Source organism: Populus nigra, chromosome 6 (assembly GCF_951802175.1).
Source record: "Populus nigra chromosome 6, ddPopNigr1.1, whole genome shotgun sequence".
In the NCBI taxonomy this organism is placed as follows: Eukaryota; Viridiplantae; Streptophyta; class Magnoliopsida; order Malpighiales; family Salicaceae; genus Populus; species Populus nigra.
The window spans coordinates 1,593,133-1,618,657 of record NC_084857.1 but is presented as its reverse complement, the minus strand read 5'-3'; the positions used below and the strand labels follow the sequence as shown (position 1 = coordinate 1,618,657).

Genomic DNA, 25,525 nt, shown 5'->3' with positions numbered 1-25,525 from the left:
ATCGAGAACATTTAACTATGGGAATATAAGTGGAATATCTGAACAAATACAAGGACTAAATTAAACTTTCACCCTGTGTTAGGGAGCAAGGGAAACGTCAGGGAGTCGACGTGTCGGTGTTGATGATGATGTGGTGTCTCTTTTGCTTTGGATTGCGGGCGGTAAGATAGAAGGGGTTTTGATTACGCGAGAAAGGGTCCACTGCTAGAAATGTGCACGCAAGTTGATTGTATACACAAGGGACTGTTCTGTGTGTGTGTGTGTGTGTGTGTTCTGAAATTATCTGTTGATTTTATGGATTCAATTTGAGGGTTTTGCAAATCTAATGACTACCGAAGAACTTGATTATTTTGTTTGATGAATTTGTTAGGTCTCGAATGATGGTCAAGAGTCTCAAGACTTTAGTCTTTTGAGTTTTGACCAAGAAATGTGGGTCCTAGTGTATACTGATCAAGTACTTTTAGATGGGAGATCATGATCGTTAGTTTATTGGAATTCTTGAAGTCAAGGTTATGAATGGTGAAGATCATTTTGAGATATTTTATTCGTGCGAGTTAATCTTTTCCAAGGTTACTCTCTGAAAAACCTCAACTACATTAGATTTTAGAACCTTGCTAGAACGATGGAAGAAAATCATGGAAGATGCGAAATAACATCGTGGTAGATCTTGAAGATAATTCTTTGACTCCTTCTTCAAGGATTTTCTTCTTTCCCTTAACAAGGAAGGTGAATTTAACTTTGGTTATCCATAAATCAAAGTCTTTTATTAATTCATTTCAGACAAATCATTTATTCTTCAGATTAGTATATTCATAAAAAGGTTTTCTCAGGGATTCGAACTTGAGATAATAAAATAAGAAGCAAATCTGTTTACCATCCCACAGTGCTAATCTCCTCGAGGCAGCGGAGAAGTTGGGAAAAAATAATAATATATATATATATATATATATATATATATATATTTTAGAATCAACGACAAATTTTGATTCTACCATAAGATTTTTTTTAAAAAAAAAACAGCAAGATTAGAGATGTTTATGGATGTTCATCGTCGACATTGCAACACTTCGTAGACAAAATCAATGCCATTACATTGTCGTGAATTAGTTTTATATTAATATCAGCAAAGAAAGTTGCAGCTATATATTAACACGACTGAATCACTAGCAATTTTATATAGTATCATGAAAAATTGGAAGGAATTGCCTAACTTGCAAAGTTGTGCATCATTCTCCATGCGATGCCAATGCTATCAAGAACTGAACGAATGGCTTTCACAGTGAATATGCATCATTTAAGCATTGTAGTCGAAACACTCTTTTAAAAGATTTGTTTTTTTCTTTTTAAAAAGCTTCAAATTAATATTATTTTTTTTGGATTTTTTTATTTTTTTAATATGCTCTAAATAAGCAGGTTGTTTGCTACCAACCAAAGTAAAATTACATCTGGGATCTGTAATCCAGGTGAGGACAAGCAGGAAATGAAAAATCCTTGCTAGTCTAATTTGAAATCAATTTCAGGTACATGGCTTTCCATATCAGATTTTACATGGAAGAATCAGTTTCAAGAAATCAGGCTGCCTTTTCGGGTTGTCAAAAATCTTTGTATTCTTTACCTTCTATAGTCTCCGTTACAGTAGAATTAAAACACTGTCATCGATTATTTAATCAAAGAGGCCTTCATCATGCCATATATCAACTAAAAAATCTACCATCTCCTGCAAAATTCAACAATCAATTGAATTGTGATCAACAACTGCTTGAGAAAATAAGCGTAAAACTAAGTGGAATGTTCTGAATGATCTCAAAGAATCACCAGTCCAAAATCTTTAACCATGATCTTTCCTGCACATGCTCATGCACACTATGACTAAAAGAAGATTCAAAACCAACAAACAACAAAACTCATCTAGTGTAAGTACGTTTGTCAGAAGAGAGCTTACTGGTAAAGGGATTGGCTCAGAGAAGGGCTCGTGAGTTGAGAGCAAATCTTCATAGGTTGTTGACCAGCTGCCAGAAAAAAAATTCTGCTGTTATGTTTTCATCTACCAGCATGTGTGGCTCCAAGGATGCAATGTTTGATCCACCATCTCATGTGAAAAATGCTCAAAGATAGTATTTCTTATATTCTCTCATATTGGTTCACACTTAGGTAGGACCATAAGTGGTAATGATCACTAATTTGAGTAGGTACAAGAAAAAAAATTGATAAACAATATCATAATGTCATGAACCAACAGAATATACAAACAAATTGGGAAGACATTAGCGCAGTAGTCAAGGGGAAAAATAACAACAGAGACCACATATGATAACATGAGCCATCAGAATACACAAACTAACTAGGAAGCCTGAACTTTCTCTTGGCGACGTGGCCAGTGTAATGCTGTTAGTCCTACTTATGAAGCCACTTACTAAAAATTCTTTTTTTTTTCATGTAGGTTTAGGAAGGACCAAAATAGTCCATCAACTCCCTACTTAACTAAGTTGGTACATGCATTTATTCTTGGCTGAGTGCAGCAGCCTGCAAAATGCATGTCCAACAATTCATCACACTCTCCAAACCTTTTAGTAGTCTCCATTAACCCTGGTAGGGAAGTGCAATTGTTATTCTTATTCTTTCCCTATTAAATGACGAGAAAAGTTTTACTTCATGCACCTACGAAAACATGATATATGAAATTATTCAGACTAAAGAGCTTCAAGGCTTATAGATGTTAAAATCTCTTGGCCACATAAATAGAGCCCATAGCATTCAAGAAGCTTTACAAATGATTACCTTATAATTGGGTCCTTAATCATTCTTTGTGGCTGTTGAGATTGATCTCCAGTCCACTTTCTTCTGCTCTCATGCCATGCAATTGCAGCTAGACAGTTAATTTGGACAGGTTATGCTCATAGAAAAGAATATTATGCATTGAGAGAAACAGGAAAGGACAAGTATGAATAGACAAAGGCTTGTTATTTGGATTCACACTAGGAGAGAAAGATGCACAGAAGTCTCAAAACCATAACCAGAGAGGTACTTACCTTTTGAGACTTTCAGACTTGACAAAGAAACCTATACGTCGCATTGATTTAGAAGGGAATACCAAAAGTTTCCAGGCATTATGTTGCACAGAACATAGTCAATAGTATTTACTCAGATTACTCCGTGATAGTCAAGGTTGGAGAAATATACTTCTTTAGTCTTTCTCCTTAAGAAGCACAAATTCTCAATTGGCATCATGTGTATATTTTACATAGCAAAAGAAATCTCCAACACCACTTCTAATTAAAAAATATGTTACCATGCAAAAGTGATCCAACTCCAAAAAAAAGAAGTATAAAAACTCACATATACAAGAACCCTACAAACCTGCAGATGTAAGACTATATAAAAAACTTGTGTCAAGCAAAATCACCAAGTGAGTTGTTTAGATGAAGATATGCTAGGCAGGAGATGAATCTAGTGAAATTGCTGACATTTATTACTAATTCGAGAGACTCACCATGATTGATGAACACGGAAGCACTCTTCTCTTTTTCTGTGTGCTCATGTTCTCCATTGGTAGATGTAGAATGCTCTAACGGTTGCTTCTCATTGGAATGGGAGCGTACAGGATTTACCTCCATTGGCTTTAAACTGAATGAGCATTCCCTACGGCACTAACAGAATAACTGTTGACTAGTAGTCCTTTTAACAAGTTCCTTCCGGGATTTATCAGAAGATATAGCTACTTGGAATGAAGCAAGGCTTCCAGAACAACTGCTTAGCATAAAATAGTCCTTCTGTGTGATTGGCAAATCAAAAAAGAAAGGAAACAGTAAGGAAATATGAGTCAGAATGTCACTTGAATACCAAGTGGCATGCTGGAAAAAAGTAACCACATTCTTCACGCTGGACTAAATATTAAACTAAAGCCAATTTTTCCATTAATCATATTTCTCTTCTTTCTGCAAAATCAATAATCTGTAAAATTTTTCTTTAAATTAATCACTAAAAGTTCCAGAGTCCACTTATGTTAACACAACAGAAGTCCCACCCTAGAAAAGCAGATGCCTTGGTCTTATCAGTATCCATATCCATCCTCTATCCTTCTTTCTAACATAAGATTCCTTGCGGGCACATAACATGTAAAGCGTTGCTTAAACCAAAGACATCATTGTTTGTCAGGCATCATTAGAGATGTTCTTTTCATCTAAATTCACAACAAAATTTTATTCTCACAGTCAACACAAATTCAGATCTGCTGCAAAAGTATCAGCTTTTCCAAATATAAACCCACAAAATGGAATCACCATGTATTTACATTTAGTTCTTCACATCCCCACCTAGCCACTAAGAAAAAACAAGACAAAAGACCAACCTTTCCATTGCACAATTCACTAAGTTGGGCGCCAAATATTCAACTCAAATTCCACCATGCTACCATGCAATTCCTCGTTCTACAAATCAAATAATCTTTAACACAATAGATTTCAAGAACCGCATCATTCAATTAACTAACTTTCGCATTCTTAAAGCCAGTCTTCTTTTGCTCATCACATTAGCCACAGTTTTCCTACTTTTACACTGCTCTTCCTGTTTTCTTCTTGTTTTTTTCTCTCTTAAAAAAAAAGAAGCAAAAATACTGTATCCAATAGGTGCTCAAAATGTGAAAACAAATCAAGCAGACCGTACAAAACAGACACAAGACTTGAAAAAACAAACCCCATGAGCTCAAAACCATACCCAGAACCCAAAAACATGTCCCAGATTTAACAAAGCATGCATTTAGCCAATCTTTTTTTCTTTTTTGTTAAAAATAACAAATCCATTATGGTTTTAAAACGTAATCTTAAGCAAAAAGAAATCGAAAACCCAAAAAAGAATTGCACCAAGAAAGAAAGAAAAGGTTGGGCCATACCTCGCTGCAGATTCTTTACAAACGCATTGGATTCTTTAGTGTTTATTTTAGAGAGGGATAAAGAGAGGGGGGAGGAAATTAGGAGAACGCTCGGTTTTGACTTCTGATAGTTATTGGCTCGTGGTATGGTAATGATAATATAATAATCTTTGTATTAAAAGTAGAAGTCATTTTCTCCGGCTCAAGACTGTTCGAGGAATAACTATAATATTTAAAAATATTTTTTTATATTTTTTTTCATTTTATATTTGTCTCTCGTATTGGTAATTAATCATAAAACACACTAAAATTTCTCTCTCTAGTATACATAATCCTTTTGCTTTAATTTTTTTCTAACAAATATAAATATTTCCAGATCATCTTTCCTATTAAAAATTTAAGACTAAATCTGTCTTGGATTATCTATATCTAGATTAAATGTTTTATTTAATTTTTATTTAGTATTTAATGCAATCTTATTCTTACCTTCTCATGGGTAAAAAAATGTCTTTTTAATATCTCTTTCCAGCTGACGTGGATTTGATTTGGAATATTTGGAGTGGATGAGCTAAATTGTCTTTGTACCATAGTGACTGATATGCCCTTCACCTACTGCTCAATCCGATGAAAGGTGTATAATCAATGGGTGTCTTGGTCATTTCAAACTTGTACCAATCCAAAATCAACATCTACTCATACCACATGCTGTATTTTACTCTATCTGCCCTTTGCTCGCAAATCGGTCGTCTAGATTTAGGACAAAAGAGGTCTGAACTTGAAACCTAGTTTTTGGTGAAGAGTCGCGGCTATAGTGGGGATTATGGCATGAGAAATTAATTGGATCTCGAAACTTATTAGGTTAAGAGTTACGGTGTAAATCATATTTTTAAAAATTTTAAATTTTTTTAATGTATTTTCAGATTATTTTGATATGTTAATATTAAAAATAATTTTAAAAAAATAATTTTTTTTTTATTTTGAAGTATTTTTATGTAAAAAATATTTTAAACTGTTACCGTTATCACAATCCCAAATAGATAAAAAATAGAGTTTGAAGTATAACTTATTTTATATTTTATTTTTCATTGCATTTTTAACTATTTATATCATTTATTAGTATTTTTTTTATTTGACAAAAGGGTATTTTAGAATCTAACTTAATTGTTGATTAAAATTAAGTTTTTCTATACAAAATTTATCTTAAATATTAGTTTTAAGATTTAAAATAAAAAAAATCAAGAAAGAAAAAAGAAATTCCCTCACCACCAATCAATTGAAATTGTACAATTTATTAGTACCTTAACCGACAAGCAATCTTATAAAATAGAATCGAGTTACTGTGTTTATTAGATTTCCAGGACTAAAGAAGGTTATCTTAATTTCTCCTTTTGCTCGAACAAACCATCACCCCTAAGTAACAAAGCTTTGATGCCACATTCACTCACCATCCAACGGGGTCAAAACTCTTCTGAAAACCATTACATATTCTATCTCGAACAACTAACAAGAAACCGACCTTAGCTCAGTTGGTAGAGCGGAGGACTGTAGTGGTTTCTGTAATCCTTAGGTCGCTGGTTCGAATCCGGCAGGTCGGAATTTTTATCCTCCTCAAAACTTCCCTCATTTTTTACCCATCAAAATTTCGACGATTTGAAAATATTTTCCTTTCTTTCTTTCTTTTTTCTTTTTTCGATTTTCCTTGAAAATTCCTTAAATTACACATTACAAAAGATTAAAATCCTTGAAAATATTACATTTGGCTGGATTACCAGGAGAATATCTGATACTCATGGGAGGACCAAAACCTTTTGGTTTCCAAATTTCTTCATCTTATGCAACTTAAAATGCTTTGACATTTCCAGACCATGCACGCATTTTCTTCCCCTGCTCTGTCCTGAACACCTCTTCGGTACGTGACAATAAGCAACATCTTGTTTTATGAACAATACATATCTAGTATCGAATTTTGCAGAAAAGGTACAAGTTTTGTCATTCTAAATATTCCTGTGCCCTGGTTAGAAGATGCTTAACATCATCGATCAGGTGATGATGCGGTTCCAGGCAAACAACAGGAAGCAATTCTCCATCACTTCACTGCTCACTGCAAAAGTAATACGCAGCCTGACATCGCAAAGCAATGAAAAAAGCTATTGAATTAAAATAAAATGAAACTTGAAAAGAAAGAAACACAAATTTCTGCCAGATAACTTCTCGTGAATGGAAGGTTTCATATCTTCCATTAAATAAATTACAAACATAAAGAAGAACAGGTACAACAGAACAAAAACGGTTGCCTGCTAAATTCTGGATGTCTATAGCCGCAGGTCATTTCACACTCAGAACTCACATTTGAACTGTTGGGAATGAATAAAAGAATATCACACAGGCAATGATGCATTGCTGCCCGTCTTCATCTTCGAAAGAGAACCTTCTTTGATATGATGCTGATTAGTCCAAGTGAACATATCTGTATAATGGCAGATGATTACAGGTGGTGACTGTAACTGCCTCAGATTATTCCCGTAAAGGGTTATCAATGTGCACGATGAAAAAATATTGTGAATGTACAGTGTTGTGTAAGAAAGCTCCGGAATCATCTTCTCCGTCGCCACCAGTCTGGAACTTTCAATCGCCTATTTCTATGTACAGCAAGTTGAACCTCTGGAAGCTTGTGCTTTACCTGCTTCCATGACATGTCGACTGCATCTTCTTTCATTGGGAGGGTACTGGAATTCAAAGTGATGGGAGATCTTCTTAAACTGCCTCCACATTTTAATCCATCTGTCCTTTGGAAATTGCCGGAGCTGATTAACCATGTAGTCTGGTTGTATTGCCTCGTTTATAGAGAAGAAAATTGAGAATTGGCTGTAGTCAATCTCATACTTACAGGGGAGCTCGATTTGATCACCCATGATGATTGGAACACAGTGGCTAACAATAGCATCGAAAAGCCTTTAGTTGATGAACGAGGAAGGAGTGTCTCCAGCAATGATTGTAGACAGAACTTTGATGAACGCCTCCCTTTAGTTGACTGGTATTTCATGAATGAAAATGAATGAGAAATAAAAATTACAGAAATTACTTGGATAAGAAATCAAATGACTTGGGGCTACCCTATATTAAGAAAATGACACCAACGGCACTCTCTCTAAAAGGAGATTCTAGAGAATGATCTTCCATTTAAAACGCCCAAGTGTATTGGGAGATTCTGTTCATTAAGGGCCAGATGCTATTAAACATGATAAAACATGGCACATTCAATCTGGTGATTGAATTTCATCTGACAATAAATAGTTGCAAAAGCACGTCATAATGTCAAAAGAACCATATTGTAACGGGAAAGGAAGAAGTATCTGTCAGCCCCTAATGTCAAAGTCATATTATACAACAATAAGGACCTTGACATGCAATGACAATGTAAATTTTTATCATCTCCATCACTGAGTTCATAAATTAATTAACTTCCATAAATGCACCATCTCATTTAACAAGTGAATTTCAGTGAAGTATTTACGTATGTCCTAATTTAAATTAATGTAAGAATAAGAAAGAGAGAGTCGCGTGCTTCAAGGGAAAAATAAAAAAGAAGAAGAAGAATACAGTTGATAAATTTGTCTATCATCTCTCCTTCCATTTTTAAAACATCTCCGTGAGATGGAAATGCATAGTTTTTTCACGTTAAATCCCATACCAGATTCATTTAAAAAAACAAAAGAAGAAAATCACAAGGAAAGAAGCAAATGAGCTTTGAATCATAGTTATAAAATTCAATCCAAAACTCGAACTCGAATTGTGAATTAGTTGAGTCAACTCTCGGGACAAAAATCAACCCAACAAATATTTCTAATTTTTTAAATGAAATAACATCATTTTAATTTTTTTTTAAAATCCGGTTTAAAAATTAAATCAATGGATTGCATAGCAGGATTGGACCGAGTGTTATAAATATGCTAGAAACACCTGAAATACTAAACATGTAGTCCAGTCACAAAACAAAACCAAAGGCCACTTGCTTGAATCCCAGGATACATTCAAGCACAATTGCAATGTGCACTTGTTCTAATTCTGCTAATCTCTCCCGCCAAATGTTTTTCTAAGATGTATGTATCCCTTCTACTATAATATACACACCATGTACAATCTAACTGGCTATCTATTTACATGAACATTGCATATGCTTGAATATGCTTAGATTCACTACTCTTGTATCTTGTGACTCATCGAGAAAATTGTAAACAAGACCTCGAAAGTGCTCCAAAAGTCTCTACCTGATCATTGAAAAAGGTAGCATAAGATAAACAGAGTCCGTGAACTATGCTCATCAGATAACAAAGTTACAGCAGTATAGGTTACCATCAGATAAACATACCTCTTTTGTAACAGTTCCGCGGAAAAAAGTTGCAGTTTGTCTTCGCTCACAGAGCCAAGTATACCTGTGTCCAGGTTATGTGCATACTTCACATCAAGGATGGGGTGATGATGTGGTTTAAGATTCTGGGTCACATTGAAACTTGGTAATTCTTTCAACCTCAATCCTCGGGTTGCTTCATCTCCATAGGCAAACAAGGGGAAGCAATTCTGCATGTTTATAATCGCAGTCCTTGCCATTTGACCATTGCTTAAATAGGCAGATGTAGATCCCAAGTTACGATAATGGCTATCAGCTATTCTCTTGACAAGAAGTTGAGAACACAGTGTGGCTGATCCTGGAAAAGGGGATGAATCTGGATCTATACATCGGGAATTAACCGTAGCATTTGATTTCTTGGATTTGGGATGATATGAAGCAACAATGTCATCGCTTAATGGACCATAAGCAAGTGAAGTGCAAATCCCTTGATTTTCAAATCCAGGAACAAGAAATGGCCTTCAGCAAAAGTAAAGGCAAGTCAGGACTGGCCATCCAAATTATTTATGAAAATGAAGTTCAAGTTGACTACCTCTTTCCAGCATCAGTGTTCCAGACGCATGGTCCCAAAGAGGAAGCTGTAAGCAGTTTCTGAGAAGTGGAACCAAGAACAGGGTTTTGTGCAAGGGGGTGCATAGTGTGAATTGGCCCGGGCACTGGTCCAACCATGGACTGCAGAGGATTCAGGGTCCCGCGCATGTCAAATACTAAAAGCATGCCATTCTGTAAAATAAAATAAAAAATGATAACATTGAAGCAGTTGTAGAACGTCAAACACCTAAAATATCTGATGGACGTCTAGCAAGTGGAAGAGAAAACAGAGAGAAGAGAAGGGCTTCATCTGATGATTCAAGGCGGGAATCCTAACAAAATTTTAAAAGTGGAGGAGCATGTTGCCAACTAACTTTTCACTCTCTCAATAATATCAAGCAATAAAACTAAGAATATGATAATCTTTCAAATATTGTGAATTACATCACTAAAATATATGGAATGCTATACACAATTAGGGATGAAACCTGTAAGCCAGCATACACATAATGAGGGCTGTTTAGATCCCATGAACATGACCAAGCTGGGACCTGGAAACACAACTTGTAGGGTTAGGAATATCCAGAAAGGTTAAATTGGGAAAATTTAAATAGTCAAGGAAGCCAAACCCTTAGATTATAGGTCACGACAATATTGTTGCTTTCCATGCTAAAACAAAAAAGAACTTGAGTTCAATTAGTTGCAATAAAGAAGTCCAAAAAATGAACTCACTGAACAAAAGGACACAATGATTCACCTAAGTATTGATAATTTCTTCCCAAGTGAAGCCAAAAGGGTGAGTTTACCACAAGGAGAAATTTGTATATCCTTGACAGCTTTGGTGCTAGGAGGAAGCTGTATATCTTCATTTTCACGAGGATTAATCAAGTTAATCTGTAAAAAAATAAACCTTAAACCCATCAAACTTCAAACAGTATAAATCAGATTTGTGTGAATGTTACTAAACTCAGGTTTGTTCTCCCTGTTCAACCAGAAGTTTACCTTGTTGAGCATATGCATCCCACCCATCCCAGCAATTCTTCGAGTGAGAATCAGATTTTGATAAGAGAAGTCCATGGCAAACAGCCTTCCACCTTCTATGGCCAACTCATGCTGTCAAGGTTAACAACTATTCAGCAAAAGAAACAACTTGAAACATAACACTAAGAGAAACCATGGGATTTAAAAGACCACAACCATGTATGGGAGAAAAGAACATATTCAACAAAATGGGGGAAAACTTGATGGGCTGATATTGTAAAAGTCTATCGGATAACATTCCAATTCTTTGTTGTCATATATAATGTTCAAACATTATCTAGGAACACACGATCACCATTGCATTATAAACTCTTAATTAGCCTTTCATACTAACAGTCTAACACTCACATGAAAAAATTTAATTCCAGAATAGTTGAAACAGTCACCCATCGTGTATAAGAAAAATAAGGAAAGAACAACAGAAACAAACAGACCTGTAATTTAAAGTTGCAATGGAGGAGTTTTTTCGAAGAATATGAGCCGAAGGAAAATCCTGCATTATCGAATAACAGCAATTAAAATCAACCTCTAATTCTTTCATGTTGTCACACACTAGAATATCAGATTCATTGAAGAATAGCAGATTTCTTCCAGATCAGTAAAACACATATACGATTTGTTTGTAAATATTAAGGAATAGGAAGGTTGCATTATTTCACAAGAATGATTCAATTCACAATGCTTAGGAAACCTTCTACAACTAAAGATGGTAAAAACCAGATATCAAGAAGGTAATATATATGTGTATCTGCTTTGGAAGCTAACAAGTTGTAAAATGCTTGGGAGAAATCATACAATTAGACCAAAAAATGAATCTTTACTATTTGTAATCCACGTTTTAAGTTTTTTAAATCCACATTTTACTAGTAAGTCTTTTACTGGTTGTACATCTGCATTTTCACAACTCCTATTGTATATTTTTGAATTGTCATGCAATTTTAACTACATAACTCAGCCATGTCTCCTATTACTTAGCAACAAACTTCCATATGAATGTGCTTATCAGGCAATGGATTAGTCAATCAAAACACTCAATATAAAGATGAACTGCACAAAAAGATATGAAATCTTAGTTTGATTGAACAAGGAAGCCAACAGAGATGAAAATGAAAAATATATGAACTGCAATCATATTCATTAAGTTAATCATGCAGAGAGATTACCAGATTGTGCACCCTGAGCTTCTTTTGCATTAAAGAATTGATGAGGTTTAGTTCCCATCTGCTCAAATGATGTGTTCTCCGTACAAGCTGGTTTCTGGAAAACCAAAATCAAGCCCGTTAGGACAGAAAAGGGGAGAATGAGAAAAGCCTTGTAAGAAACTAAGACAAGCTACTATGTAAGGATACAGCATGCTCGAATCAGAAAAAAGTTTGATGCATCAAGAGAGCATGGCTGCTAGGAGAAAGTTATTGATACTTTTAAAAGAAAGTAGATCATTAAGAAACTCAATACCATAATAAGTAGGAATTTAAGATGACATCTTTAACATTTGTCATTGAAAGCTGTTGTTTATACATTTAATATTTTTAGGGAAAGTTAACTTCCAACAGAAAACAACAGTGTGATGCACCCAGGAAATTAAGATAGGAAAGAGATAACACGGCGTTATTACTTTTCGTATCATAAAAAGGAACTGATTTTTAAGACCTTGGAGCATTCAGGACTTAATCCACGAGAATTAGATCCAGGAATTAAAAATCACAGTTAAAGATTTCAATTGGAAGACAAAACAAGATTTTCTCAATGACTAGAGGCCCATAACCATAACTGACTCTTTATCGACTATCTAACTACCCCATATTCTTTAGAAATATCTCTACAATTTCTGAAATTCTGATTAAAAAGATTAAGCAGTATGCCATCAAAGTAGATCATACTTCCTTGAGGTTGCGTAATAACTTGAGCAAATTATCTTGTATTTCGAGCAAGTTATCTTGTATATCAAGCAAATCAGATTTCTGCAAATAAAAGGGGGTAAATTATAGAATATCAGTTGCTGTTCTTGTAACAGACAAACTAGAACAAACATCCAAAAACAAAATAGAGTATTTTGTATATCATAACCATCGTCATTAATTATCTTACCTCTGTCTTAAGGGAGCCAATTTCATCCTCAAGAGATTCAACTTTCTGCAGAAAGATAAATCTTTATTTAGTTTATATTTCTACATATTTACACACAAAAAAATGTCATTCCCAAAAGACAATGCCCGAGTACAACCTTTTGTAGCCCTTCATCAATAACTACCACTGGTGTTGTATATAGCTTTCTAATATCCTTGAATTTGCACTTTGCATTGCATTGAGGACACTACGAAGAAGAAATACACCAATGGATCAAGAAATTGATAAATGACAGCTTCTATAAACTTTTCAGTAGATGACAGGAGTATACCTTCGTAGTAGGCACCGGTCGTTGAAGCCACTTACTAATGCAAGAAAAACCGTACAAATGTCCACAAGGAAGGCAGCTGCCACATTTAATCATTCAAGTTAGATGATTGGGCAAAATACATTAAGCAACAATCAAAATAAACTATAAAATAAAGGTGAAAAACTAAAAATATGAACCCATTTTTCAAGATAACAACAGAATTTAGCATTCATCACAATTATCTGCAGTTTAATTGCTTTATACACCACATATTTGAAACAAAGTTCACATTCCAAGAAAACCCAGAAATTAATCATCTTCAGTTGACAATCATTAATCATAAATTCAAGAACATGGTCACTGATTACTTTGTGCATTATCATGGGGGGAAAAACTTAATAAATTTTGATCACCAATCATTAATAAAAGGCTTAAAGAACAACCCTTGTAAAATCATGATCAGTTACTTTTTCTAACCTGACTTGATGATCACCTTCAGACCTCCAAGACTCCATACAAATAGCACAATTCAATCCATCCAAATCATATTCCTCCACTATATCTTCTCTTCTCTTTGCTTCTTCAACAGTACCCTCATTCTCTTTCCTTGTTAAAGAAAACCCATCTCTCTCTTCTATTCTTCTTTCATTGCTTCCTCTTTCTCCTCCTTCTTCTACAGATTCACTGTCAATCACCATCGGAGTACTCTGATCACTATCACCATCACCATAAGTGGTTGATGATCTGGAAGAACGAAACATAAATGGAACTTCTCTTCCACCTTGTTCTTGTGGTCGAATTTCTATACGTAAAGACGCTAACATTGTACCGATGTTTTCTTGTCTGTTTGTTGAACCAAAAGATAAGTAACTGTTGCCATGGCCGTTGTCAGCCATGGCGAGACCAGAAACAGAGACAGGACTTGGTTGGTTTTTTTCCTTGCATATTTATTGGAGAGAGGCTCTTCTTATATATGACTCGAGTTACCTGACTTAACTTTGACTCTGGGTTTGTCCATTGGTCAGACCTGAGTCGGGTTTCTGAGAATTTATTTACCGTTGGATCATCATAAGTTCTTAAGATTTGACGGTGCTTGTTTAGATTTTGACAAGTGAGGTGCCTGTATGGAGCTGAAGGGTACAGTAGTTTTCCTCGCGTTCGACTTTATTAATGAAAAAGAAAAGGTCGTGGGATTCCGGTGCCTTTGTCATGTTGTGACTTGCAAGCCATGAAAATAAATAAATAAATAATTCATTAGGCATGACCTCAAATTAGTATCCAATTTTTAAGCTTTTTTTTAATTTGATACCGAACCTGTGTTTTATGTAATCTGGTCCCCAATCTTTAACCTTAACTTGATCCTTCTCGACCAATATGCCTAAATTTGCCTACTGGCTGGGTACCAAATTGAGAAAAGGCTCAGGCACATTTGATGGTGGAAGGGTCAAATTGTGAAATCTTTTGTAGATTAGGGATCCAATTGAGATTGTGGATTCAATTAAGGAGACGCCCCCAATTTATCACATACTTTGTTATCCTAGGATTAACAAGAACAAGAAAAAAAAAAGAGGAGAAAAAACATAACTGATAATTGCACGCTCCGATATTTTGTTAGCTAGAGAAGAAAATTTCTTATAAAATTAAGAATGTTAATGAATATTTATGATTTTAGTTTCTATTATATTTCTATTATTTTTATTATTTATTGAATAATAATTAAAAAAATATATTCTATTTATGATTTTGAATATTCATTCAATTACGTATTATCCACGTAAAATTTATAATTAAACATGAAAATAAATTAACATACACAGTGCGCAAACAGAATATAATTGTAATAATCACCATTTCTAAATAAAATTGTCATAAGACAACCGATTGTTATTAAATTCTATTTGTTTTTATGTTTTTAAAGTGTTTTTTTTAAATTAAATTTATTTTATTTTTTTATTTCAAATTAATATTTTTTAGTGTTTTTATATTATTTTAATATGTTAATATCAAAAATAATTTTTAAAAAATAAAAAAATAAATTATTTTGATTTATTTTTAAATAAAAAAATATTTTAAAAAATAATTATAATTATATTCGGGGTTCTGGTAGCATAATGGGCTTCCCAATTTCTTAGACTTCTTTTATTTTTCCACAACAAAGCGAGTTCACATCTCATAAGGCCCAGATCCAGAATTTACAGCTCATCGGCCCAAGATAATATATTTGGTCCAAAAGATATTCTGTTCGTGCACTCCTACAGCTCAGCTCCCATATATTATTTTTTTCTGAAATCGGGATTTTTGATGTTGTACCAGTAATTTATTTGTTTGTTTGTTTAGACAGGTACGTAGTTTTACACATTTTGCAAACTAACAATCTCTGTTTCTTCTCCATGATATTTTTAATAGAGATTTTGCTCACGTTTTCTGATTTCTTAAAACGAGCATTAATTAATCCGCGCTTTATTTCTTTATTTATTTTTACCAGGGATTGACTTGTGCTCTTAATTTTTAACAATATATTTTATATTGTTGACTACTTAAACCGTGTAATAAAGGTCCATTATATTAATTAAACAAAGCATTCCTTGTTTACGACTACTATACGTGTGAATTCAGGAACGAGAACCATGCTTTGCCTAACTATTGTACTACTCTAGTTATCGAACACCGTACCTCAACATTGTATTCTCTCTCTCTCTCTCTCTCTCTCTCTCTCTCTCTCTCTCTCTCTCTATATATATATATATATATATATATATATATATATATATGAACAGGAAGAAGACCATGCCTTAATGGAATGAAGTGTTTCCACCTTTTCATTGTTTAATAGGGTTGGATTTGGACCACTCCACTTACATGCCGAATTCAAAGCCTCTCCCTTATAAATACCGCCTCTCCTATCATCCTTCTCCATCCCTCATCCGAGTGTTCTTCTTCCATTCGAACGCTAACCCAATCAACATCTCCGGGTCTCCTCTCTCAAGATGAAGTTCCTGCACATTTTCTTTGTTCTTATCATCATCACATCTCATGTCCTCGACATTGCTTCATTTCCACTCGAGGAAGATCAAGTTCACTATAATATTGACAACGAAGTGATTGAAAGCTTTTCTCCTCGCCAAAATAGAGGAGTTAGCCGCGTTCTTGCTCATCACAAGAAACCGAAAAATCGAATACTAACTTGTAATAAGTTCCCTAGGATTTGTCACGCTAAGGGAAGCCCAGGACCTCATTGCTGCAAGAAGAAGTGTGTTAATGTGTTAGCCGATCGTCTAAATTGCGGCTTATGTGGGAAGAAGTGCAAGTATAATGAGATATGCTGTAATGGAAAGTGTGTGAATCCATCGTTCAATAGGAGACATTGCGGGGCTTGCAACAATAGCTGCGGCGGCAATGGGAACTTATGTGTTCTTGGCCTTTGCAACTATGCATGAACTAAGAGCAGTGGATAACAGTCTTTGATTCATTTATTTTACATGCAATTCTTTGTTTATCTAAGCAAGAAAGTTAATATAAATTGAATTTTGTGTACCTTATTATTATTAATTCTTGTCTTCAGTATTAATTTCCAGTGCTTACATGAATGTAATTAATCAATTAAATTATATTTGATTAGTGTAACATAATGGAAGAGATATATATAAAAAGAATAAAAATAAATTTAATTTAAAATATAAAATAAATCTATCTCTAAAATAATTTTAAAAATAAAATGTATTTTTTTCAAAAAAAAAAGAGATACAATTTCTATCTTTTATGTCCGAAAATAATAATGAAACGCTATGTGAATGACGTTATCTTGCAATAATTAAAACAATTAATATCATCATCTCCACAGTGCTTCCTCCCCGATCTTCACAGATCACCCCGCAGTTCATGCTGGGAAAGAATTCATTTAAATGTCTAAAGTGTGAAAATTAGAGGTTGCTTGCAATTCTGCTAGTTTCACTCTCCGTTGAAAAACACAAGATTAACTTTCTTCTGGTTCTGTGTATGTGAAAGACATGGTATTTTTTACAGACAAATCATCAAACACCTAGAAAGCATCTCCAATACAACGAAAAATATGACCGTCAAGAAGCCCCAGTTTAAAACCAACCGCATAAACAATTCCATGAAAATAATTTAACGTTGTTTTTCGGGCTCTCTTACCCCTTTGATTTCTTTTGATTTTTGCATTGTTTTAAATTTGCTGTAGAATATTGTGACCAAAATACACTGCATAATGAAATCCTGAAGAATAAGAAATAAAAAATAATAATACTATTTGCTAATTAAATATATTCAATCCAAAAAAAAGGTGATTCTCAAAATACCCCTCTTAGTGTCACAATTTTTTCCCATAAATTTCCATAGTTTGTATCCATACCTAAAACAAATCGTGAATGCTTCTAGCTACCAAGTATAAAATCAACTGCCCAAAACAAATATTTCACAAGAAACTTACATAAATATTTATTTATATAACTAATCATTAGTGTAAAAGTTACAAGTTAAAGATATATACGCTAGCTCTAATTAGTTTTTTCCCTCTAACCAATCTATGTTCATTAATTAGTTAACATCTCTAATGCGATTCTGGTTTTATTAAAGAACTTTTTTTTTTAATAATGAAAGTTAAAACATATTTTAAACCATGAATTTCAATTGTTTTGTTAATGAAAAATATTTTTAATCTCTTATTTGATCTTATTTTATTTTTTCTGGTTTATCCATTTAAACTTAATTTTATTACGAAGGGAATGTTTAATCATATTTAATATCTCTAACTCAGAAAAGTATAATTTAATATTATAATAATTTATTTTTTATATATAATGCAACCCTATTTTTTATTTATAAATTTAATTATTTTTTAGACATGAAAGAAAAAATAAATTTAAATGAAAAAAGCATTATTATTTTTAAAAGAAACTAGCTATAAGAGCAATTGCTTCAGGTTACATTATTATGCAAGTAATTAACTAGCAAAAATCACATACCTTAGGAGGGAGAAATTGCACGAATTAGAGAAATTCAATAAGAAGAAAACAAAAGCATAATAAGCCCGTCTAGCTCAGTTGGTAGAGCGCAAGGCTCTTAACCTTGTGGTCGTGGGTTCGAGCCCCACGGTGGGCGTTTGTCTGTTCCTATTTTTTCTTCCTTTTGGTTGCTTGAACAAGATTTTTGTGTGCTGCTCTTCGAGATGAGATCTGCCATGAAGACCCCAGAAATAGGCGTATCTTTTATTTTTTTTCTCAAGAAAAAATAAAAGTAGATAAGAGATCATTAACGCTACTCCAAGAAACGCCACAGGGTATTACAATTATCATAATGATATTGGTAGAAGTTTTCAGCTTTGTTGATTTGCTGGCTATTTAACCCACGTTTTTTCATGGGTTATAATTTTTTTTAAGAGAATATTGATTATGAAGGTTGCTTTAATTTTTTTTATATGAAAAATTCAAAGTATAAATTGAAAAGCTAATTAAATTAATAATTATTTATATAAAAAAAATCATTAATAATAATTAAAAAAAACTGCAAAAATGAGACATTTAACCGATTATGTTTACTAAACTTGTTTATTTAAATAAATAAAAGATAAAAATACTCATGAATTAAACGATAAATATAAATAAAATTGATTTAATAAACTCATACTGTAAAAAATATTACACAAGGCCAAATACATCATTAAAATGTAAGGAATGGACACATAACAATATGATGAAAAATATATATATAAAACACTGAGCAAATTCAGCAGTTAACTCATGTCAGCAAATCAAATATATGACCTGAGACATGAAATTGAGACGACCCTATGATTAGGAAAGCAAAAACAAATACAAAAAAAAACAATATTTGAAAAAAAAATGCTTTTAAAAAAGATCAAAATCAACTCGGACTGTCTTTTAAATTTATGATCCAAGTCATGATATCGAAATGACTCCATTAAAAACAAGCCAAAAAAAAAAGCCAAGAAACAAGATTCTTAACCATACAAGTATTAAAAAGATGAAATTGAGATAAAAATTAGTAATAAAAACAATGTAAAATAAAACAAATAGCAATTAAAAGAACTATGACTAAATTTGATAAAAAAAACAAATGAAATTAAATGTTTGTGGGGAAATTAAATGTTCAGGGATGAAATTTAAAAAAATCAATTAGAATAATTAGAATCGAATTTGACATAACAAATTAAATGAAAAATAAATGCTTATGAATGGAATTGAAAAAAAAAACAAATCAATTAAGAAAATGACTCAAAACAAAAAAAACAATTAAAAAAATATGGATCAAATTTAATTAAAAAAATAACATAATCAAACCACTAGGGATGAAATCGAGAATAAAATCCAATTATAAATAATCAATGTAAATAAAACAATTACAATTGAGAGAAGAAGGTCTGAATCAAAAGAAAAATAAATTAAAGGGCTAATATAATTATTTGCATGGCCGTCACGGAATCCAAGTAAAAAAAAGAAGGAAAATAAATGAAAAGAAAATTGGCATCAAACCATACTTAACTACAATACACACACCTCAAAAAAGAAAGAAGACGTCAAGACAAATCAAATAATGTGGTGGCATCATAATTACCATCATTGTAGGCAGCCGTGCGCGCTGCCTAAATACGATGGAGAGGCTAACATGTACAAAACATACATCAATAACTTTTTAATTTTATATTTGTACAAAAACAAAAATACCCTGGTGCTAAACAATAACAACAAAAAATACCATTATGGAATTACAACTAAGCCACCAAAGCCAGGGCTAAAAAAAGTGGATAACAAGGGTAATGTAATAATTATACTATTCATTAATTTGTATAAAAAAAAGCTCCTAGAACTAAACAACAATAATGAAAAAAACTATTATGAAGTTATAATCAAGCCTCTGAAACCAATTTAAATAGTAAAGATGATGAAGTAATTCATCTATTTATTAAATGTACCAAAAATTCTTATTGTTAAATTTTCAAAAGTAGTACAATAATTGTACTAATAATTGTATTGTTAAAAAAAATAAAAAAATATTATTACTCCATATAAATAAAGAATGATAAATTAATTGTGTGTAAAGATTTTTAACCCATAAAATAAAGCTTTATAAGTTAAAGGGCGAATAGTAAAATAATAATTTTAGTAACCTGAAATTCATTTTACCGTGGATTAAGGGACCGTAAAACACCCATGTTATTTAGTTTTTTAGGTAATAGTTAATTAGACGTGCACCTGAACAGATTCAGCTGATGAGATATTCCTCCACAGAGTTTATTGGGCTTGCTCATGGCAGTGGTTAAATAACCTCCGCAAAGTCTGGAAGATTTAAATCCTATAAATCTTGCAACTAAAAATAATCTTCCAGTTATTAAACTTAGTTCGTTCGGTAAGTAATACAATAAATTTATGATTTAAAATCTAATCTAAACTAGATTTTAATTTTAATTAAAAAATATATCGATGCTCCGAATTTAATTGATCCTATCAAACATAATCAATCAATTTTTTTAAAAAAAATATTATTTTAATAAAAAAACGATTAATCCGAGTATTTTTAATAGTAATAGTTAGTCTAACAACTCAATGATCTTCTATACCGAATCCAGAGTAGGGACCGAGCTGGAAAGTTATATTTTAGCTTATCGAAAAAACAGTATTTTGTCAGGTTTAATGCTACAAAAGCCTAGATGTCTATAGAGCTGGACTCCAGAATGGGCCTGACACGCCCACAGTTTTGAACTTAGTCCACAAATTGAAACAATACGGGATTATCGACTGCTATTAAAGTTCCTGGGCTTCAACGAGTGACCCAGAAAAACACAGATGGTGCCGGGAAGAGAGCGACGGTGAAGAGAAAAATAACAAGCAAATACACGTTTGAATGAGCTCGAATGCAAACGAAACATAGCAAAGAAGAGAGGTGGCTTCGTTGCTGTCAATTTTGCTTTCTTCCATTTTGATCGTTTAATTATATATTAGATATAACTATTAGCAAGAAAAATAAGGAAATGAGAGTGCAAGCCCTCACTTCTATCACACATATTCAAGTCCTTGAACGAAAAGGCACATAGAAACATGATCATCCTCAACCTCAACATAAATTTCTTCCTCACGTTGACAGAAATTGAAATGTAAGAATGGTGAAGAAACCGACCTGTTTATTGCAGACAGTAAATTCACAGCTGCAGGTTCAGAGGTTCAGACTTCTATTACACATAATATTTAAGTCCCCGAGCAAACAAGGACATAGAAGCATACAAAATAAGGCTAGTGCTTATAGAAGGCCAGTGTGCACTTGCAGTTTTATTCTACTCCGGGAAACAGGCACTTCTGCTCCCTCTGGCCTGTTGAACAACTCTCATTTTCCACTTTGATCACCTCGGTCATCTACAGCACAAAACAGATTGTGAAGTAGCAATCAATTTAATGGATCATTGGTAAGTCTGGTTGTGAATAATCTTAGAATGAATATCAATACAAATTATACAATGATAAGGCTTTACCATCTGCTGAGACGAGGATATCACGCTATCCATGCCTCCTAGTTCCCAGGAGAATGCCCCTAATTCGGTGCAGTTCAGCCACGACATTGCTAATGTTTGTCCTCTCTCTTGGCAAATCTACCGAACAAGAAACTCCTACCTCCATAATTGAAACCAAGCACTCCAGAACTTTGTCATTTCCAAGACGCTTCATCCCATCAGAGGCATTAGCACTTGTTTGCTCGATTTCTCTCAGAAGTATGGGATCAACAACCTCCACCACACGGTCAGGCAACGCCATTTTAACATACTTGTGCAGGTTCAGCCCCTCTTTGAACGAGCCATCAGTTGGCGTCTTTCCGGTAAGTATCTCCAACAACAGGATGCCGTAGCTGTACACATCCCCATAAGTTGACACCTCGTTTCCGATACCGTACTCTAAAATTTATATGCATGGTTGTTAACAACCCTGGAAACTAGTAATAAAATGACACTAATTTTATTGCTTCTTTAAGTATTTCAGGACGCTGAAATGTTCAGGGATGTTTATGACTTTGGCAGAAATAATTGTTATAATGTGGAAAATAGTTATATCAATTCGTCAATGCAAGCCGATGGAATATTATTCTAATCACTTAAAACTAAAATAAATCATGTAAAATCTGTCTGGCATTACCTGGGGCAGCATAGCCAACAGTGCCTTTTAAACCAATAGAGCTGTTCTGATTTGATGATAATTGAACTGAAGCTTCTGGACGGAATCTTGCTAATCCAAAGTCTCCAACATGAGCAGTCATATCACCATCAAGAAGAACATTGCTAGGCTTCAAATCACAGTGAACAACAGCCATTTGACAGTGGTAGTGCAAATAATCAAGGGCACTGGCTACATCAATTGCAATGTTTAACCTCTGAATCAGATTCAGGTTTCCTTGCTCGCGTTCCTCGTCTGATGTATGAACTGGATGCAGCCACTCTTCCAGGCTCCCATTGACCATGAATTCATAAACCAGAGCTTTAAAATCATTGCCTCGAAAATCAAGGCTAGAACATGCAGTTAAAATTTTGACAAGGTTTCGGTGCCTGATGTTTATCAAGGCTGCACACTCTGCCATATAGCTTTTGGAAGCTCCTTTACGTAGCAGGTTGAATACTTTCACTGCGACAATCATTCCATCAGGTGCGAGAATTGCTTTGTACGCAGACCCGAAACTACCTCCACCAATAAAATTGGATGAGGAAAAGCCACCAGTTGCTTGATAGAGTTCTTCATAAGTCACTCTCTGAAATGAGACCTCCCATGAAGCTCCAGAAGCAGGCTCATTTTTTGTTTTTCTCCAGGAATAGATAAGTAGAGAAGAGATCAGCAAGAGTGCAATGATAAAGCCACATGGAATTGAAATTACCAGCTTCAACTTGGTGGAAAATTTTGGTTTTCTCAACTCATTGGACGTGCATCTGGACAAATTCAACTGAGATATTCCTCCACAAAGCTTATCGTTTCCCAAAACTGAGACTGCGCTAACATTCCCGAAAACTCTTTGTGTAGGCATCTCACCTTCGAGGTGATTAAATGAAAGATCCAAACGCTGCAACAACTGGAAGTCTGCCAAAAACCTTGGAATTTGGCCAGTCAAGTTGTTGTAAGAGAGATTGAGATATTGAAGTGCTCTCAAAGAACTCAAAAGCTCCGGAATAGACCCTTGCAAAAAGTTCCCCTCCAGATGCAGATATTCTAGCATAATGCAGCTTCCAAGACTTCCAGGAATTTCACCTGATAACCTGTTATGTGAAACATCTAGATATCCTAGGTTCACTAACCTGCCCACTTCAGAGGGAAGGGGACCTATCAACTGATTATGAGATAGGTCTAAACTCACGGATAAAGAAGCCATACCAATTACTTGTTTGGTTAATGGACCGCTCAAATTGTTTTGAGCAAGCTTTAAAGACATCAAATTTTGGCAGTTTGCAAGACTTGATGGGATGCCTCCTTGCAAATTATTCGCAGATAAATAAAGTTCGACCAATGAAGTAACATTGCCCAAAGATGAAGGGATATTTCCAGAGATTTTGTTTTCAACGAGGGTTAGACCGTGCAAATTTTTTAATTTACCAATGGAAGGTGGTATAACGCCAGTCAATTGATTTGTTTCCAACATCAAAGTATCCAGGCTGATGAGGTTTCCAATATCAACTGGAATGCTTCCCCGCACTTGATTTCTTCCCATGGACAATGTTGTGAACTGTGATGAGAAGTTGCTGATTATTTCTGGAAACATTCCTCCTAAATTGTTATCACTCATACCCAATTCTTCCAAATAGGTGTAGTTTGCAAGGCTCTGGAGAAAACTGAGATCACCTTCCTCCCCATTTCCAAGTTCATTGTAATCAATACCAAGATACTGTAGATTAGGCAGGTTTGCAAATGGGGGCACTTTCCCAGTAAAGCTGTTGTTTCCGAAATCAATAACAGAAAGAGTTGAGGCATTGGAGATCGTTACAGGTATCGGTCCGTTGAATCGGTTGGCATAGAATACAAGGACTTCAAGGCTTGGAAGCTTTTGGCCTAAGTCAGAAGGAAGACTCCCATGAAATTGGTTAATCGCCACAGAGAAAAGTGTAAGAGAAGAGAGATTGTATATGGACGGGGGAATTGTACCACTCAGATTATTTAAGGGAACAGACAATTTTCTTAACCTTTTCAATTTCCCGATACCATAGGGAATGCTTCCTTGCAAATGATTATCCCCCACACCAATAATCTCAACAGACGAGAGATTTTCAAAAGAAAGCGGTATCTCGCCAACTAGATGATTAGTTACTAAAAGACATGCTTGCAGATTTAATAACGACCCCAGTTCTGCAGGAATTTTGCCAATCAAGTTGTTTCCCTTTAAATCAATCAACTGAAGATTAGAGCAATTCGAGATATGGGCAGGGATTTCACCGCTGAATGTGTTGTTTTCGAGGTTCAACTGCTGTAGACGAAGCAGACGACCCAACTCCTGTGGAATATTTTGGCTGAAGCTGTTGTTGCTCAGGTCTAGTATCCTGAGAAAACTCAGGTTGCCAATGTGAGGAGAGAGGGAACCCGCCAGCTTGCAAGAGTGGAGGTCAAGTTCTACAACTCTCAGATGCCGGCGTCCACATTTAGCGCCTGACCACTCACAGACATGCAAGGATTCATTCCACGAGCTGAGTGCACCGAGGGGGTCATCAGTAATTTGAGCCTTAAAAGCTAACAGGGAGAGTCTATCTGTTCCTCCTCCAGATAATGAGAAGGAAGAAGAGATCAGATGCATTATTTGCAGGAAAAGAAGCCAAAACATGCACGAACTCATGCTTGGTAACTCCAATTTTAATTTGATCTAGAGATTTTAGTGATGAAGATGTGGTTTGCAGAGCTCCTCTGTTGATACAAATATGCAGGAAAAGGATAGATGGAGGCTTAGGATTTGTTCAGACAGAAAACAATGTTCAATTACGAATATTCAAAGTCATGAGCAAGTAAACTTACGAGTCAACAAAAGTAGTGCAAGTTACTTGTCTTGGGACTTGTGACAGGTGTTGTATAGTAAGACATGGATTGTATTGTAAATATAAATTAGAAAACTGAGAAAGACAATTGTATTAGTCAAATAATAATAATAATAGAGGAGAAATTATTGCACGGACCTCACTATTTATGATCATGAACCAACTTTAAAGCAACTTCCGTTGTTGGCACCACCATTACATTTGTATTTGGGTTTGTGCGAGAGGGATGGTCGGTTTTTTTTTTAAGATATAATTAAAGTATATATTATATTTTTTAAA

At 34.2% G+C, this 25,525-nt stretch overlaps 3 protein-coding genes and 2 non-coding genes across 6 annotated transcripts; 2 read left to right on the top strand and 3 right to left on the bottom strand.

Annotated features, from left to right (window-relative positions):
* Positions 1-1,481: 1,481 nt before the first annotated feature.
* On the bottom strand, positions 1,482-5,031 carry LOC133696339 (uncharacterized). Its single transcript, XM_062118511.1, has 5 exons — positions 4,889-5,031; positions 3,491-3,770; positions 2,779-2,866; positions 1,943-2,009; positions 1,482-1,717 (listed from the first exon to the last, which is right to left on the bottom strand). The coding sequence occupies exons 2-5, from the start codon at positions 3,612-3,614 to the stop codon at positions 1,664-1,666; spliced, it is 333 nt and encodes a 110-aa protein (XP_061974495.1). The 5' UTR covers positions 3,615-3,770; positions 4,889-5,031; the 3' UTR covers positions 1,482-1,663.
* Positions 5,032-6,378: 1,347 nt separating this feature from the next.
* TRNAY-GUA (transfer RNA tyrosine (anticodon GUA)) lies at positions 6,379-6,462 on the top strand. Its single transcript is given in 2 exon segments — positions 6,379-6,415; positions 6,427-6,462. It is a non-coding gene; the product is annotated as a tRNA-Tyr (tRNA).
* Positions 6,463-7,470: 1,008 nt separating this feature from the next.
* On the bottom strand, positions 7,471-14,178 carry LOC133696179 (uncharacterized). Of its 2 annotated transcripts, none has more exons than XM_062118284.1 (14): positions 13,702-14,178; positions 13,246-13,321; positions 13,072-13,161; positions 12,936-12,980; positions 12,728-12,808; positions 12,011-12,104; positions 11,282-11,340; positions 10,809-10,919; positions 10,564-10,700; positions 10,436-10,475; positions 10,295-10,357; positions 9,808-9,998; positions 9,237-9,734; positions 7,471-7,898 (listed from the first exon to the last, which is right to left on the bottom strand). In XM_062118284.1, exons 1-14 carry the CDS (start codon positions 14,118-14,120, stop codon positions 7,799-7,801), a joined length of 2,004 nt encoding a protein of 667 aa, XP_061974268.1. In that variant the 5' UTR covers positions 14,121-14,178; the 3' UTR covers positions 7,471-7,798. The 2 variants fall into 2 exon arrangements, with proteins under 2 accessions (XP_061974268.1, XP_061974269.1); XM_062118285.1 differs by lacking the exon at positions 7,471-7,898 and adding an exon at positions 8,807-9,135 and having other exon boundaries at positions 13,702-14,177.
* A 4,094-nt stretch (positions 14,179-18,272) lies between these two features.
* Positions 18,273-18,345, top strand: TRNAK-CUU (transfer RNA lysine (anticodon CUU)). The gene has a single exon. It is a non-coding gene; the product is annotated as a tRNA-Lys (tRNA).
* A 3,009-nt stretch (positions 18,346-21,354) lies between these two features.
* Positions 21,355-25,186, bottom strand: LOC133697078 (probable LRR receptor-like serine/threonine-protein kinase At3g47570). Its single transcript, XM_062119422.1, has 3 exons — positions 22,383-25,186; positions 21,728-22,144; positions 21,355-21,611 (listed from the first exon to the last, which is right to left on the bottom strand). The coding sequence occupies exons 1-2, from the start codon at positions 25,048-25,050 to the stop codon at positions 21,753-21,755; spliced, it is 3,060 nt and encodes a 1,019-aa protein (XP_061975406.1). The 5' UTR covers positions 25,051-25,186; the 3' UTR covers positions 21,355-21,611; positions 21,728-21,752.
* Positions 25,187-25,525: the final 339 nt, after the last annotated feature.

Excerpts from the sequence above, each read along its gene's own strand:
- LOC133696179 (XM_062118284.1), bottom strand. The coding sequence starts at position 14,120 with ATGGCTGACAACGGCCATGGCAACAGTTACTTATCTTTTGGTTCAACA. Across the intron at positions 13,322-13,701 it reads GAAGGTGATCATCAAGTCAG|CTGCCTTCCTTGTGGACATT; the intron begins GTTAGAAAAAGT and ends TAAATGTGGCAG. Across the intron at positions 10,476-10,563 it reads AAGAAATTATCAATACTTAG|CATGGAAAGCAACAATATTG; the intron begins GTGAATCATTGT and ends TTTTTGTTTTAG.
- LOC133696339 (XM_062118511.1), bottom strand. The coding sequence starts at position 3,614 with ATGGAGGTAAATCCTGTACGCTCCCATTCCAATGAGAAGCAACCGTTA. Across the intron at positions 2,010-2,778 it reads ATTAAGGACCCAATTATAAG|CTGGTCAACAACCTATGAAG; the intron begins GTAATCATTTGT and ends TTTTTCTGGCAG. Across the intron at positions 1,718-1,942 it reads CTGAGCCAATCCCTTTACCA|GAGATGGTAGATTTTTTAGT; the intron begins GTAAGCTCTCTT and ends TGAATTTTGCAG.
- LOC133697078 (XM_062119422.1), bottom strand. The coding sequence starts at position 25,050 with ATGAGTTCGTGCATGTTTTGGCTTCTTTTCCTGCAAATAATGCATCTG. Across the intron at positions 22,145-22,382 it reads TGTTGGCTATGCTGCCCCAG|AGTACGGTATCGGAAACGAG; the intron begins GTAATGCCAGAC and ends TATAAATTTTAG.